The following is a 17,573-nucleotide window of genomic DNA, read 5'->3' on the forward strand; positions in this document are numbered from 1 at the left end:
CTGCTGAGTATGGGCTGAAAGACACAGAGTGACTAGTTAAACAAAAAGCACACTTAAGGACTGATCAATGCTTGATAAAAGTCTTCACAAGCAGCAAAGGTTGATACAATGAAGAAATAATCCATTCACCACGTCTGTGGTGGACGTGACAAGAGCTAATGGCTTTAAGTTACAGCAAGAATAATTCAAGTTACTTATTAAGGGGAAAAAGTACTTCTTGATGGTAAGTGAAGCACAGGAATTTCCTGGAGAGGTCACGGAGACCTCATAATTAGAAATTGTAAAGGAGTGGATAAACAAATATCTATCAGTAATGAACTCAGCATAGTTAGAAGATGAACTAGATGAACTTTTGGAGATCTCTTTCAGTCTTTTTTTATGGTCCCATGGTTCACTGTAGCTAATAAGATGTTTCAGAATCTCTCTGCTCTTGGGAATTTCTAGGGGTGGAAAAGTTTTTAAAACAGATGTGGAGGACCTTCTATTTATTTGCTTGTGTGCCTTAAGTGCATGGTACTTTAGTACATAGTACGCCACAATATATAATTCTGAGAAAGTGGAGTTGATGTGGCCTAATTGGGGAATATGGCACAACATCATGAAAGTCAAAATATTATGGGCTCTTTTGCAAAATACATAAATGCAACAAATAATGTCTCTCAAAGTGTCCTCAGCATCACTTTTCACCAGTAATAAAGATCTCCTAAACAACTAACTCCAAATTCAGCATTCTCCCTAGAAAAAATATTTCTACATACAACAGATCACTTTTAAGGATTCTATGTGCCTCCTTCTCTTTCCCCACCCTCACTTGGTAGCTTTCTGAGGTGGTCTTTTTGCACATGGCTCCCACCTCAAACAGACAAAGATAACTGCATTTTGCTCCACAATGGTGTTGTGAAGTAAATAAATTAAAGAATAATAAATAAGTGCAAGCTCTGGAATACAGACTGTGCTGTATTAACGATAAGTTACATTGCACCACTCTTCCATTTACAGATAAACTTTACATGTTGTGCTGGTGGAGTGCAGAGGTATCCAGCCATCAGCTCCATGCTTTGGCAGCAGAGCCAAAGCCACCTGATGTGACTGTCCCTTCTTGTCCACAGGCCCAGGGACATACCCACATTCTTTATGGGAGAAATCCTACACCACTCTAAGTCTGGAGGTTCTATGGAGTCCCAAAGAGATGTGGCTTATAACAGTAGATCAGTCCATTCACAAATCTCCTTCAAATCCATGGGATCTATTCCACGGCAACAAATATTATACAATAGACTTTGCATTTAGAGGCTGAGTGCAGGAATAAAACACTTTTCGGTTCAGTTACATGTTTTCTGAGATTTGCAGATATTCTGTGTGTGTGAGGTGAGGAAAAGAGACCAGGATGAAAAAAAGAGGGAGAGAATGTGGCAAAATAGACACAGTATGCCAAAATGAGAAAGATCCTGTTATTCTTTTCTTTGATCAAGCTACTGGCCACAGAAAAATGGCCAACATAGATTATATATGCCAAAGTCAACTTCAGTCATTTGATCTTTTATCTGCCAACTTCCACCCATTTTCCCCAATTGTATCCACATTTAATATTATTTTAGCCGTTAAAAATGTGGTTTCCTACTTAGTTCAAGTTTTCTGGGCAACAGACATTTTATTCTCCCACTGAAACATATTGGAGAAATAAAATATCTTTTGTGCAACAGAAGTTATACTCTACTGAATATATACTACCAATAATAACTCCTAATCACTAAAACTGTTAATTTCTTTTATCATTTATATGGATTTAAATAGGATGTCAAAGAGTTTAGTTCTTGTTTTTAGTCTAAAACCACACCATGAAAGGGTTATTTTCAATGAATAAAAACTGCACATCGATATTTTTAAGAGATCTCTGATTTATTTTATTCTTTACATGGCTGCTGGAAAAAATACTGCTGTGTTCAACCATCACTATTTGATGAGAAAGGTTTATGTGACTAAATCACAGGAACTGATAAAATGCAAGGGAAGGGACCTCCTACATTGAGAATCTCTGACTGTAAATCTCACTAGTTTCTGAGTGGAAAATACCCCAAAAATTGTTTTGCTCAGAGGTGCTAAGCACCTGTAGCTGCTGTGGCCTGTAATTGACGCTGTCAACACTCGCAACTTCTGCACATTTGGACTGTGTAACTCACTGGTCCTGGCATCTAGAAGACAGACAACTCCAGCTGGTGCTGACCTGGGGTGAGGCAGCAGATTTCACTGAATTTCAGGTTGTTTTGAGATGGGCACTGTTCAATTACCCATATTAAAAAACAAAACAAACAAACAAAAAGTGGTTAATAACTGTAAACTTCTGAACTAGGAAGAAAAAGACTTTTGGTCTTTCCTCAGACTGCCCTGCACAGCTGAAGTATTATCACACTACAAGCAAAATACTGTGAAAATTGAAAATTGCACTGTTTTCGTTACTTATATTTGTATTTTCTATAGTTTTTTTACTTTAGCTGTTTTATTTCCCATGGTCATGAGAAGTCTCAGAATCTTGCGAGCAGTGTGTTGCCTGCAAGCCACTGGGTAGCATCCACAGAGGCTGTGAGACCACTGAGTGAATTAAATACTAGAGCTGAATACTCGATGTTTCCGCTAAGATTGCCTCTCTCCGTTCACACAGTGTTCAATATGAAAGAAACCATGGGTACCATAGAATTCACACTGTCATGGCACTAAGTGGGAAATATGTAAAGACTCAGCAAGTCAAAACCTGAACCTCTGTGAAAACCACTGCATATTGCAACTGGACACAGAGCAGTTACCATCTACCTGGAGTATCAGCACAGCTCCTGATGAATTTTAACGTGGTCCTTCAAGCTTGTGTTAACTATGCGGTGAGTTTATCATCACCTAAGTCAGCTCTAATCTTTGTGTTGCTTTCCAGCAACCTGGTTTGGCCATCATGAAACTGAGAATGCTCCTCCAGTATGGGAGAAGACAGATGACAGACACCTGCAGTACCGCAGGTGAGCTGTGGTGCTCTCAGGGTGGGAGATCTCATGGGATTCCGGACACCGCACTGCTAGAGCACCTCATAGCAGACTGCTTTTTCATTGGAAAACAGGGATTCATCGAAACAGAAAGCTTTTGTTGGAATATGTGATGTGCATCATAACACTTTTTGTCAAAGAGAATTGCTCAGATTCAGGAGAAATAAGTTGGCTGGCGCTGGAGAGACCCAAAAAGAGGGATATGTGTGCATCACCCTCGCCTGCCTGACCTGGGCATCCAGACTTTGGGCAGATCAGCCCTCCAGGCTGTGTCCGGCTGCAGGAATGGAGAAGCGGCACCACTGCAACTGGACCAGCGTGTCCACTCACGCTGACGCTTTCTCTACATGGGTGTGTGCTTTAGGGCTTAAAGTGTTTGCAAAGCCACACGAACTGCACCATGCTATAATCTAGCACCGGGATGCTGGCTGCGGATTAACGCAACTGTGCCTTGAAGGTGAGAGATGTGTAACCCGGTTTATTGCGGTGCAGCACAGGGCACTTCACCTTTCTGAGGCTTCACACAGACAAAACACCCAGCTAAAAGCCAGAGCCCTCCTCTACTTGAGGTCTGTCAGCCTTGCCAAGCGAATGCCGTTTCCAGGACATGCCGTCGAAACTTTGGCTTGCCCGTTCCTCCTGCACACACACGCACGTTTCGGGGACACCCCTTTTGGGCGGGGGGCTTATTCGGGGCCCGTTTTCCAGGGCCGCCACCCTGTCCGTCGCGTGTTTCGCCAGGCACCGCACGATCGCTGCCGGCGCTCCCGGAGCGGCGGGGGCCGGACGGCTGAGAGGGCCGCGGGCAGCCCAGCACCCCCGCCCCATCCGTCCCGGGCACCGCTCACCCCACGGCAGGGCCTGCCCTGAGCAGGGTGCGTCTCCCGGGGCGGGCAGGACAGCGGCAGTCCCGGAGCGCCGCTGGCAGGGACCCCCGCCCCGGCCCGCCCTGAGCAGGAGGCGGTGCCCTTGGGGGCGGCATCTTCCCTCCCTCTCCCCTCCCCTCCCTCCTCCCGCCGCCGCGCCGCTGCCCCCTCCTCCCGGGCCGCGGCCGGGGATATCCCCGGCCCCTCCCCGGCGGGCCGGCGGCGGCCCAATGGAGGCGGAGATGCTGTGCGGGTTGCGGGCGGGCTGGGGGCGCCGCCGAGCCGCGGACGCCGCCGCCGGCCCGGGGACGCGCACAGTCGGCGGGGAGCCGGAGGCAGAGGCGGGCGCAGGCGGCGGCGCCGGGGCCGGGACTCTGGCAGGCGGCGGCGGCTGGGATGAGCCGGGGGGGCGGCTGTGGGGGCAGATAGCGTCCCGCGGGGAGGCGGCCGAGTGGGGCTCGGAGCGGCGGCGGGGTCCGCCTGGCAGCGCCATGGCGGCTCAGTGCGACCCGCTGAGCGGGTACCTGCAGCAGCCGCTCTCCGACCCGGGCTCCAACAGCGAGCGCAGCACCGACTCGCCTGTGCCCGGCTCCGAGGAGGACTCGGCCGGCCCGCCGCGGCCCCTGCACAGCCCCGAGTGGGGCGAGGAGCGATTCCGGGTGGACAGGAAGAAACTGGAGGCCATGCTCCAAGGTGAGGGCGGTGAGAGGCGGTGGCGGTCCCCTGGGGGCGCGGGGCGGCGAACTGGCAGGGGAAGGGCCGCGTCCCTGGCCCGCCCGGTCCGGCCTTGCACTTCGCTGCCGGGCCGGGGTCCTCTTGTCAGCCCGTCCGTCGCCGCAGAGGGGCGGTCCTGGGCCGGCGGGAACCCCGCGGGCCGGTCCCAGGCTCTCCGGCGCCGTCGTGGCCTCCCCGGACGGGACCGTAAGGGCTGGGGGGAACCGGCTCCTTGTCTCCCCGACTCTCCCGGAGCGGAGCCCAGTGTCGCGGCCGGGGAGCGGCTGACGGGGCACCCCCGGGCGTCAGATGTCGCTTGGGTCCGGGCCGGCCCCGGCGTGGCGGGTGGTGCCGGTGCCCAGCCCCGCCGGCACTCCTCCCGCAGCGGCAGCCGGCGCGCCGCGGGGCTGCGGCTTCGCAGGTCGAGGGCTCTCAGAAATCCCTCTTTAAAAACACCAAATCCCCGCTCGGTCCGGGCGGTTCAGGCTCTGGGCTTTCGAGGAACGGCCGAGGCCGCCGCGCAGCGGGCAGGGAGGCTCCGAGGGCGGTCGGCCCTGTCAGGGGAGCGGGACGGCTGGGGAAGGGCTGACAGCCCATGCCGCACGACTTGCTCTGCCCTGGGCTCTGCTTTCTACTTTTTTTTTTTTTTTTTTTTTTTTTAGCTTGAGACTACATATTTTATCCCAGTATGTTTTGAATTATCTCTCAGTGGAAGTTACGTAGGCAGTTTTTGACAAAGTAGCATGAGTAGCGATTGTGGGTTTTGTTGCTGAAGAGCAGCTTAATAGATTTAAACTGATTGAGGATGTTGCTGAGAGGGGTGATTCCCCTGGGGTGTTCCCTGCTCTCTGCCCCTAAGAGCCCGTGAGAACAGAGGTGAGTTTCAGGTCTTACTATGTCAGCTCTCAGGGCATGTTTGGATCAACAAAGGAAGATGAAGGTGGTTTGGAGCAGCATGTTCCTTTCTCTGGGATTACTGTTTTGTAAACATTCAATGCTAACACTTGACATGGTAACTCACATATTTACTTACAATTTCAAAACAAATAGACCCCTGCAAATATCTCACTGTTGTTCCTGTGGCATGGAAGGCATTTCATTCACTTACGGAGCTGTGGGCACTCATTGCCCGACCATCCCCTGGCAGAGCAGCCGTGGAGGAGCGGAGCGGGTGAGCTGGGTCGGCCACTGAAGAGCTGTGGTTTGACTTGGTGGCTGCAATGATTGGAATTTTTTTAATTGAGATTCTGTCTCCTGGGGGTGAGTTAATCTTTAATCAGTTAATACTTCAGTGCTAGTAGAAAAATCTCATTATGTAATGCAGTAAAGAGGAAAGAATTTGGAGAAGCAGAAGTCTCGTAATCAGCAACAACTATTTATAAAGATGTGCTCATCCAAAGTGTCTTAAAACCAAAAACGTGGGTATTGAAAAGAAAAAGTATTGCCGTGTATGAAGTGGTAGGAAAAACGGTCGAAAGTTAGAGTACTGTAAGAAGATTGAAAGTTGCGTTAAAATTTTCCTTTAGTAGCAAAATAAATTTCCATTATCTCATCCCACATACAATCCTTCCTTCTGCTGGCTGAGGTAGGAAACATGTGAAGGTAAACAAAGCTCCTAAGCAGAGTCCAAATACTGTATAGTTGTGTCATCCAGTAGCAGCAAGTGTCAAAACCTGAGATTTTTTATTTGCATATTTTAATGTTTTTTTTAATCATCATAATGGTTGATAGAGTAGAGTGAGTAAGCGCAAAGAGAATGCTGGCTACTTCTTGATGAGAGGTTGCTGTGTGTCCAGTCTAGCACACAAATGCTTCAGGTGGTGGTTTGAGGAGTTTTTACATCAGTTACCATTTTTTGTGAAGTGTTGGACTTAGTTATAAATGATTTTTGTGTGAAAGCTAAACTTTCTGGCTCATTCGTAATGAAAAAGTGCTTGTTAGGAAACAAGAGGCCAACATAATAGTTCTTTCTATCTGAAAACTCTAAACTGTTAAACATTATCACTTTCATTCGGTTTCCTCTCTGTACTTTACAAGTTTTCATCTCACCTCTTGACTTCCTAGAAGGCAGGCTTTACTTACCCTTTTCTTGTAGAACACCTCAATCACTGTGTAGTTTCCCTCCCCCCTTTTTTTTTGCTGTCTTTTGGGAGTATAAACTTTGACTCCCCCTAGTGGGAAAGGAACCATGCAGAAGCAGCAGTGTGCCCTCTCCAGAAACTAACTGGTTAGAAAATTCATAGAGTTGCATTTCCTATGGTTTTTAATACCACATCCTTCCCTGGAAGTTCTTCAGATACATAGACATTGCATCATGGAAGAGAAACATCTCTGTAGTCTAGGTGGTGATGACCAGATTTCTGATTTTCCAAAGTTTTTTCTTTTTTTTTTAATTTGAGCTGGTGTAAATACAGCTTCTTATTCATATTAGATGCTTAAAGGCTCTTCTTTTGCTTCTACTGGCTGCTAGAGAGCATGTTTACACTTGTGAAAGTTGATTTTAATTGCTTAAAAACTTGCAGTTTCTTCTCACATTCACCATAGTGAGGAATATGTCATCTGTAGTTCAGTTGTCTTTAAAGCCAGGTTTGAAACAGCATCTGTTGAAGAAACCTGTTGGGAAATGTTCTCGTTCTTGCTTGGGCATCCCTTATTTTTTTACTAGTCAACATCCATTGTTTACTGATGATGAAATGTGAAAAAACAACCAGGAGTAGAAAGAATATGAAGCAGCTCAGCGTTTGGCTTGGTGCTTCTGTGGCCCAAGACGTTGAGTAGCTCTCTTTCAAAAAAGAGATGCTGTGGCTAGTTTGCCACCAGTTGTAGCTGAAGCAGAGATCAAGCCTGGATTGAGGTGTCAGAAAATATTGATAGATTTGAGACTGCTCCTGGTGTGTGTGTGTGTATATATATATATATATATATATATATATATATATATTTTTTTTTTTTTTCCACTTCAAAATAATTGGTTTAGTATTTTTGGTGTTTTGAAGTTTGGTTCTGAATGGCCTAAAGATAAATGTTAAATGAAAGGTAGAGGGAGCTGCTCTAAGAGCTTTTTTTTTTTTCTGTTTGGGATATCGGAAAATGCAAAAGCTGTTTTAAAAACCTTGAACATAAGAATTATTATGTTCTTGTTGTGTCCACCTATTTTGTATGACTGTTTTATTACTTGCTTATAGCTGATTGGAACAATGTTCCATAAACTACTCTGTGTTTGCAGTGGGGTGTCAGCTATCTTACGCTGGATGTCTTTGTCAGGGTTTGTTGGTGAAGAGATCCCTTTAAAATATTTTTTATTTCCCAGGAAGCAAATAGAAATAAAACGGATAGCTTTTCTTCTCAGCAGTGACAGAAGGTGGTATTTGATAGTAACCCTATCAGCTCTGTACTACATTCTGGTGAATGCTGAGGTGATGATACTATGCAATGATTTAGGGAACGCCTGAGTGCCTGCTACCATAGCAGCTGAGTATTATTACAAAAATGCAAAACACTAAACTTAGTGAAGCTGTCCAGAAAGTATAATCTAAAGGCTAATTTCACAGCCATCAATAGACTTAGCCCAGTTGGCCATGCATCTTAAAAACAAATAAAAAAAAGACACCAACAAACAATGACAAAATGAAAACAAAACACAACACCTTTTTCTCTTGAATGGTGTCTCTTATTTTTGGCTACAAGGTGTTATGCCAGTGGATTTCAGATAATCCTTTTTCTACATTACCTTCTTTAACAGACTTTGGAGGTTTTAGTGGGATGTATGTACAGCGCAGTTGCAAATACTTTGTGACTTTATAATGCAAGATCATGCAACAGTACTTGGGTTAAAACAAACCCAAATAAATCCATGTCACTGTTTTTCAAGAAGAGTCCAACTGTAGCAGTGGTGTGGATGCCTATGGCTCTTTCTTTAAAAAAAAAACAGCTTTGTGCCTGTTAGAATTCAGGTTTTCTCGGTTCTGTGTGTTTGTGTGTGGTGTTTTTTGTGTTTTGTTGTTTTGTTGTTTTTTTTTTTTTAATGCATCAGCGTTCGGTTTGGGGGCTGTTTGGGATAATTTTAATTTTGGGATCTAGACACTTTTTCATGAGTGGTTTTATGCGTGGTGATTTTATGCGTGGTGATTTTCTTTTTTCCCCCTTCTCTAATGAGGTAATTCATTATTTGTGTTGGCTATTGATAACTAAACACATGAGGAAAAGCATAGACCTATGTGCTCGGGAAACTTTGAAGAGTACTCAGCACCACGAACACCCTGTTTGCTGCTGGGTTCATCTTCCAGAGCAGGATCTGTTAAGACCGGAGTGGGGCACAATTTAATCTGGGTGAAGCCTATTTACCGCAGATCTACTGCAAACCAATTGTTGATTCCTTTGCCTGAGGGTCGCCCTTGAGGCCGTGTCCCAATCCAAGGCTGCACTTCCGCAATGCCCAGTTCCGATGCTTGAATGAGAACCGATTTATTTTGTTTGCTGATCCATCAAGTGAAACTTGCTCTATTTAAACAAGTATTTTTTTCCCTACTTAATGCGTAACTATGTGGGAAATTGTACGTGTAATACTTTTCTTAGACTTCTCGGCTAGTTTGTTTCAACTACAGAGAATGATAAATTGATAAGTGGGACATGCAAAGTTTGAGGGGGATGGAGGGGAAGAAAAACACCTGCATTTGAGTGTACTGAAGACAGTGGAGATGTTCTAGGAAATCCAGGCCTCTGCTGAGACTGCTAAACAGCATAGATTTATTAGAGGCTAGACCATGAAGAAATGAATTAATAGACTTTGAGTGAATTAGCTGCATAATAGGCAATTGTAGCTGAAGTAGAGTGGTCCTGAGTGTAATGGTTTCTGTGTGGGCATAGCAAGCTCTGTGTTAAATTTACATTGGGTTTTTGTGTTTAGACGCGTAAGCAGGAATTAGTACTTCTCTTTTGGATATTTATTTTTTTTGGTGGGTATGATGGTGTCAGGGATCAGTATGATAAAACTAAATTTACTGTCCTGCTTAAAATAATTGCTGCACCTTGCTTGCAGCTGAAGTTAAAAGTACTCAGAATGCTGTTGATTTATACCTGTGTTTAGAGTTCCCCATGTCCCTGTTGGAGCTGGAAGAGATGTGAAGTATGTCTTCTCTTTGATAGATTCTTACTCATATATCTTACCAAACTCTTTATTTTATTATGACTTAAACACAGTTTCTTTTCCTAGAGGAGGAAAATATTTTTTCTACTAAATTGTGAGATTTCTCTTGGTCGTTTTTATGTTTTTTGAGTTCTTTGCAATGTATCAGCATAACCTGGACAAGGACATAGTTGTGGGGAAACTGGAACCTTTCTAATAGCATTTACATTCGGTGTTTAACTTGCACGTAGCAGAAAAAAAAATCAAATTCTTTGTCAGGTTTTCAAATCCCTAAAGTGCTGAATGGTCTCTTTCTACAAAAATAAATACATGAAATGAATTTGTGTGACTTGTAGTTTAAAAATGTCTTGCATTCCTTTGTTAACAATTGTAATAATACCACTTTCTCAAGTTTCAGTGTTTTTTAAGTAGTACAACGGACTATCATGGTTTGGCATGAACTGCTAAGTTAAGTATTGCTGGCTTGCACATTCCTGTTGGTTATATTGTAATCTTTACCTCCATTGGAAAATATGTCCTATTTTGAGTACTTATTTCAGGCTCTTGGCTTTATGCCTGTCAAACAATGAAATATGCTACGTTTCTTTAATTTCAGACCTCTGTGTCGAAGAACTAATAGTTTTTTTTACAGTAATATTGCTTGCCGTGAAGACGCAGTAGTAACTCTCATGAACTTTAAGCATGAAAACTAATACGCCTACACACGCATTGGAGTTCAGATAGCTTATTAATTGCGTGTACTTCTTGTAGCCGAAGGAATGAGTACTTGATTTAAGAATTTATTCTTTAAGATGCAACCTGTTAATCAGTGGTAGTTTTAAAAATAATTTTGACTTAAGCAAGTAGAAACATTCCTTGAACGTATCTGCAACTTCTGTTTAGTATTGATTTTTGGTTTATGACAGGGCTTTCTTGTCTCTGGTTCAGATCAGTACGAATGTATTGCATGGGGCAATGTAACTCTTCATGTTTCAGTAACTTTTATAGCTGATTTATATAAAGATGTCTACAGCGATATCCTCTTTACTGGAATAGGAATAAATAGTTTTCAAAAAATTTCCTGTTCAAGGTTCACTGATATTGTGAGGGGACGCTCATGTGTGATAGCAGCTCTTTGCCAGGTCGCTCTGTGTGTGTGGAGCTGTTGGAATAACTGTGATCCTCACAGTAAGCATGGGGCTGTATCCCTTTTGCTGTTATCTCTTGTCATCTCTCTAGCTAATAGAGTCTGAAGAATCTGGGTATTCAACAAGTTCTCACATTTGTATGCAAAAGTGTAGTTTTTGGATACTGGGGAAGATACTCTGTCTAATCAAGAAAAGATGGATGTGATGGATACAGGGTTGAAAACAAAACCAGATAATGCGAGGTGTCTGAATAGCTAAGTCATTTGCCTAGTAGCATAACTACGTTTAATTTTTCCGCTGCAAACCAGATTTCATGAGGAGAGATTGATGGGCATGTAGCAACACTGGTTTGTCCTACTCATTATTCTGGCTGTGTATCTCTAGTGTAATAGAAACCAGGACACAGAAATCGGGAAGGCATGTAAGAGGCACTCTGTGCCTGCAGGGCAGCTACATACATTTTCTGGGAGATCCACATGAGTGGGTACCTCCCTGCAGTGCCTGCTGCTAATTCAGGGAGCATGGATGGTGGAATTGGAGGTCTCTCCTTTGGAGAGTAAAGGAATCAAAAGATTCTTAACTACAAAGCTTAATGTTAATTTTATGTCTCCAATTGTTGAGTTAAAATATTAAGTCTAATATTAGACTGTAATATTGGAGCATAATATTTATTAATGTTATGTATTGAATAAGACTATAGATAAAAGTGTTTGATCAGACAGCAGTAATAGAAATGGCTCTTTGCATCCTGGAGTGTACTCTGGGTTTGATAAAATAGTGACTGAGTGTACGGGTCAGTTTGCCTTCCCCAGGGCAGCAAGAAATATCTGCTGGGGAAAAATGGCCTGTACATCCCACTTGAAAAAGTTCTGGCAGGACTTAGGGTTGTGGGTTTTTTTTAACTTCAGATTTCTTATGCCTATCAATGCTTTTTAGTATCTTGTCAGTGAAACAATATACTGATAGAGCAGTCAAAAGTTATTTAGATTGCCTTTGCATCTTTTAGCTGCGGTTCTCTTGAACAGGTAAAAAATTATTAATACTTCATGAATCTTTAATCTTAACGGCTGGAGTTTAAACTGAGGCATCAGGGTTCGTTTAGGGAACTGGATAAACCAGCTGGAGGTTCGGTGGCGGAGCAGTGGGAGGTGACTGCGGGCTCGAGTGGCCTTGCTGGTTCCGTGGTGTAGTTTATGGACCCCATGCTGTGCTTTACACCGTGTCCTGCTGATCTTACTGATGGCAAGTTGTGAAAACAAGTCTTCATAATGCAGCCTAGATCGGGGCACAGTTGTGTTATCTCTATAGCTTGGATTCTGTCATATAAACCACAGAAAAACTTGTTGCTCTGTGTACCCTTCCATGACGTTTGTTCCTTGCACATGTGAGGGAGAAGAAACAAGAGAGAACTGGCTCTTTACCTTTCTTTTCTTTCAAGGGTAAGAGGTTTTAAGAACTGTTTATAGAAGTATCACTTGTGATGAGAAAGACAGACAATAATAGATGTTGCATTTAAAAGGCATGAGGTTTCCAGTCCTTCTGCCAGCCTCCCAAATGGCCAGCTGCCAGCAGCTGCGGCTCGTGAATTTGGCATCTTGGTATCAACAGCTTTATAAGTGCTGTGGCATAAAGCTTCTGTTTTTAATGCTTAGGGGTTTTTTAATCTTATCCATGTTGGTGTTCCCTAGAACTTTAAAGACCAGATTTTGACCTGTTTCATTAGAAGCTAAGGACTATTGGAGCGCAGTGTGGTCACTTGCCAGGATATACACCATCTGCAATCAGCTGAAGATTTTTTGCAGCCGTAGTTAGCAGCTGATAAGTGATATGCATGTATGCAGTTAAATGTTTTAGCTGTTACGCCGCCTCCGGGGAGGTACAGATCCAGCCCGATAGAAATGTCACTGGACTAGAAGCAGTATCCTCGACTGATCTGCCCTAAGACCTTGATTAAATTGCTTTTCTTTCCCCAGTCTGATTTGATGGTTGAGCCCTTTTGTAGAAGCAGGAGCTGGTCTGTGCAGTTCCAGCCCCAGCATGGCCCCAAATTCCCCATTCCCATGCAACTCCAGTACTTGCCTGGTGTGTCAAGTTTGCCATAAACCTTGTGAAAAATTCCCTTGCAGAGAAAACTTGATATACTTGTATGGAGAAGTTTTCTCTCAAATATTAAGCAAAAAGTGACTCGCCATTCCTCTTTTGGCTTTTTGCCTGTTGGGAGCATGTGTAGATGCAAGTGAAGCATGAGTGGTTCCATCTTCCATTTGCCGAACTTCTGTGTGGGCCAGGCCTGGGAGGCTTCGCTCGGTCTCTGTTCCATTTTCTGCTAAAACTACTTTTCTAGACCTGTCCAACATTTTATTTAAGAAACTATGGGGTGGTCATTTTTTTTTTTTCTTTGGGTTAGTTCTTCTATACAGCTTTTTAACTTGCAAAGATAACTTCTATTTGTAGGAGTCACAATGCCACAGGATGTTTTTGCTCTGGATGCTGGAATATTACAGAGCTTTTGAAAGCAAAGATTACAAATAAGAATGAATGCCAAGGAAAATAAAAATGAGGCCTTATTCTAGTTCATTCAAGTGAAATAAGCATATAATATATAAAAAAAGGTTGGGCTGTGTTATTTCTCACTTGGTACAATGTATCTGTAAAAGCTAGATTCGTTGCTTGTACTAGCAATGAGATGACCGGCAAAACGAAATGAAAATATCATCTGCTGCTTATGGGACAGATCAGATTATGGTGTTTGTCAGGTTAAACTTCCTTCTTGGAAAGGAATTATGCTGTGTTTCCTTGTGAGGAAAACTTGGAGCATTTTCATAAGGGAATTCAGCTAAGCAGTTTGTAGTAGAACACCTCTGAAAATCAGCATGAAGCCAAGTAAATCTGGCCTGAAAGAAGCAATGTTAATAGATAACTGGAGGCAGAAAGTGTTGATACTAATGATTTCTCCTAGTTTTAAAAAAGGTGCTGTTTCAGTCCTTTTGAGCTTATGATATACATACATTATTGTTTTCTTAGTGTAATATGTGCATGCACAAATCTTCTTTTGTATGATCTAATTGTGCTATTAGTATCTCCCTATATATTTTTTAAAAAAATTAATTGCATTGATATTCTTAAGTTTCATGGTGAGGTTTTATATATATTTTCACCACTTCATTTTTTCTTTATAAAATATTTTTTTATCCTACTTACAGGTGATGATACTTTTTTCCTTTCTAAGCAAAGTCTGGTTTTTGGAATCTGTATTACCACTCTGAATTAGTGGTTTAAACTAACCTTTAAATTTGCCTTTTTCCCTTTTGCCAATAACTCTGTGAATGGAAGACTTTGATTATATCTGTTTTCATTGGCTCTGTTCAGTTCAGACTGTGCCTGCAGTAAATTTATGGCAGTTGAATATATGAGATTGGTAACTTAAGACTAAGCATCTTGAGAAATGTAAAAAACAAAATCTGTAATTCCAAAATAAATATTAGGTCAATTAAGTGATGCATTTTTAATGTTATGGAAAGCTATAGCAGATTGATGTCCTCTGAAGAAATTCCCCGTGACCTTTTTGGTAAAATAATTGAGTGGCTTGTGGAAATATAAACTGGGATCTGGTGAACTGTTTGCAGTGTAATTAAGCCAGAAGCGATGTTGTGTTGTAAGGTAGTTCCTGTGCAGAAGATGATACTGCGATACAAAAACCATGATGAATGACAAGTTAATCACTTGAATTAAAAAACAAAGGCGTTTAAAATCATATGTGTCTGTAACACATACAAATACATATTTGTTATTTAAATATATGTAATTCAAATGAAGGATACATATGTATGTTATCCTTACCTGACATGGAAATACTTTGTTTCATTGTGATCCACATCAAAGAAACTGAGACTTGGTCATGCATGTTCTGAATGTGTAAGTGCATCCATGGGTGAGAAGTGTATAGAAGGTGGCATACTAAATTACTTTAGATGGCCTTAGTTTACATGCAGTTAAAACAGTTAAAATACCATTGAATTTAATACTCTGGATATGGAATAATTTTTTTTTATATAGTGGAAAAGAATCTTAGTTTTTTTTTTTTTAATAAAACAAACATAAGTGCTGTTTTTCCTTAGTAAATTTACTTCTGGAGTGGATAAGAGAGAATCTGTTTCTAATCTGTTCCATGTGCAGAAACAGTGAATAAATTTGATCAAATCTTTAGTCCTTTATAAGGAATTCCTTTTTGAAATACTAACATATCCTACAGAATTTTCTTTCCTCCCTCTGCGTGGAAGACATTACCATCACTACGGTCCAGAATACATGGATTCTCAATATGTGTGAAATTTTTTAATGCACTGAACAACTGAACATATAAGGATGTTTTCTGGGTTGCTTAGGAGCAGTCAGGTTTTTTACTTTAAGTGGCCTTCAGTGACATATTCAGATTGTTCAGAGATTTGGCAGAAATAAAGTCGTCATTCCAGCGTTTGAAACATGAGGAATCGCTTAAGCTGTGAAAAATGTAGGGTCGGCTTATTGTAAAGTTTTGTTTATATTGAAGCATTTACAAAACTTTATATTGAAACATTTACAAAACTTTAGATTGAAATGTTTACAAAACTTTAAATTCTGAGTTCTTGTAAATGTTTGGGAGCAGTGAGTGCTAGAAGAGTACTCTGTTGGATGTTAAGTATTGTTTTGGGTGACTTCACCTCCTGAAGGATGCTAACTTTGATTACAGATCAGTTGTAACTGAACTAAGTTGTTGTTTTTTAAACTGGTATCTGTATCTAGTTGGAAGTGTATTTCTGTATTTATATATAGAGCTGAGTATTGTTAGTGGTGTTTTGAGTTGAGAATGTAATTCAGGCCAACTAAAATGTAAAATATTACATATACTTTTTTTTTCTTATGATATAGCAGTTGCATATTTACAAGGATATTTTAATAGGGAAAGAGTGACATGGCTGCCTGGGCAGGTTGGCCAGACCAGAGTTGTAGTAGGAGGGAGTAAAGGCCAAGTTTTTTAGACAGATGGGAAAGATTTTCGTTTTAAAGCGGGAAATCTTGGGACCTGAGAGGCGGAGACGTGACTAAGAGGATTATAGTAAGTCCAGTAGCTTTGGACGTGCACATGGAACATCTCCTTGTGTGTTGGCCGGACGTGCTGCTGCGAGAGGAGCTGCTGCTGGTGCTTCTGTTCAGCTTCCCATCCCCTCTCTTTGTCTCCTGTGAGAGGAGAAACTGCTCACCGGCTCTATTCCGCTCCCTACAGAGGTGTAAGGAATCAAGGTTGACTGGAGCACATTCAGCGTTTTTGCAGCTGGTGCGCAGACTTGGGGCTGTTGCCGCTTTGTGAGTGAGAGCAGGCATGGGGAGCGGGAGACCTGCGGGCACCCAGGGAATATTCAGCTTCTTTCCTCCTCTTCTAACCTGCCCTTTCAGAGGGAGCAGAGCTTTGCTGAATGCTCATATTTTAGTGTAGGCTTTGGTGTAAACACTTTCTTACCTACCCAGACTTGCCCTCTTTCCATGTGATGTGTAGAGCAAGGAGACCTGGTGCATATGTCAGAGCTTCCACGGGTCAGATCTGCTTTGCTGGAATGGAGGCACTGGTAAGACAGTGAGGACTAGTGCATTTGCTATTTGCAGTGGTAAAACAAATTCAGATGCGGCAGTGCGTGTTAACTTCCATATTAAAGATTTAAACTGGAGGACCACGATGTAGAGGTGCGGGTTGTACATCAGTCATCATTGGTTTGCGTCATTCTACTTCAGAAGAGAGAAGCAGCAACCATAAAATAAATTTTGTAATCTTCTAGATAACACTAGAGATGTTAAGATTATTGCTTTGAGTACAGCTGAGTATTCACTTTGTAAGGTATTTGTATTGTTCTGTTTTACTGATCATCTTAATATCTAGCAATTATTTTGAAATAATTGAGTTACTATATGTGTCTTTAAGGTAGATCTATTTTACCTGGCGGTGTGGTGATAATGGTAAACATACAGACAGAGCTTCTTATTCTGAAGCACTTTAAAGTCCCTAGTATTTAGCATTATGTTTATCCTTTGTTACATCATTTTAATAATCAAAGGAATAAGAATTCATTCTTGACAATGTCCAAGTAATTTTACCCTGCAAAGGAGTTTAACATCAACAAAAGTTAAAACATTATAGTCTCTTCTAATTATAAAATAGAAAAATCTTTCACTGTTGTCTCTTGTATTAATAACTCCTAACTGATGTAGTCATCTCAAACATTCTGGGTTTTGGGCTGTACCTCTCTAGTTCAGGTTCAGAAATACAGAGGCTATCTATCTTTTTAAGTAGTTAATGAGTTAAACTTTGTTGAATTTGAAGGGATAGTAATCTGACATTTTTGAGGAGAGAAGAAGAGATGAAGCAGCTTGTTTAGGAGGCAGAGACCTGTTCAGGCAGGTTACTATGTAATTTTTAATTCAGGTTTGTTGTGGTGGTGTTTTGTTTGTTTGTTTTAATGTGCTCTAAGTTACTGCCCCAGATGGATACCAGGTCCAAGCCAGTGTGTTACCAGCTTCTTTTGCTCAAATACAGCCTGTTTAGTGATTTTTCTGGCAGGAACTGCTTAATTACTGCAAAGTAGAGGTTGACAGCTGCCTGAGCATCCACACAGGGCTTGGTGCTTGAGCTTGCTCCTTGATGCTGCTTCTCTAGCAATGT

At 42.2% G+C, this 17,573-nt stretch overlaps 1 protein-coding gene across 1 annotated transcript in view; it reads left to right on the plus strand.

Annotated features, from left to right (window-relative positions):
- The first annotated feature begins 4,159 nt into the window (after positions 1–4,159).
- The window catches only part of BICC1 (BicC family RNA binding protein 1), a 101,858-nt gene continuing 88,444 nt past the window's right edge, over positions 4,160–17,573 (plus strand). The window contains exon 1 of the mRNA XM_065067802.1: positions 4,160–4,588. Coding sequence (XP_064923874.1) covers positions 4,387–4,588 — 202 coding nt within the window. The 5' untranslated portion in view covers positions 4,160–4,386. The remainder of the gene's footprint in view (positions 4,589–17,573) is intronic.

This window comes from Columba livia, chromosome 6 (assembly GCF_036013475.1).
Source record: "Columba livia isolate bColLiv1 breed racing homer chromosome 6, bColLiv1.pat.W.v2, whole genome shotgun sequence".
Lineage (NCBI taxonomy): Eukaryota > Metazoa > Chordata > Aves > Columbiformes > Columbidae > Columba > Columba livia.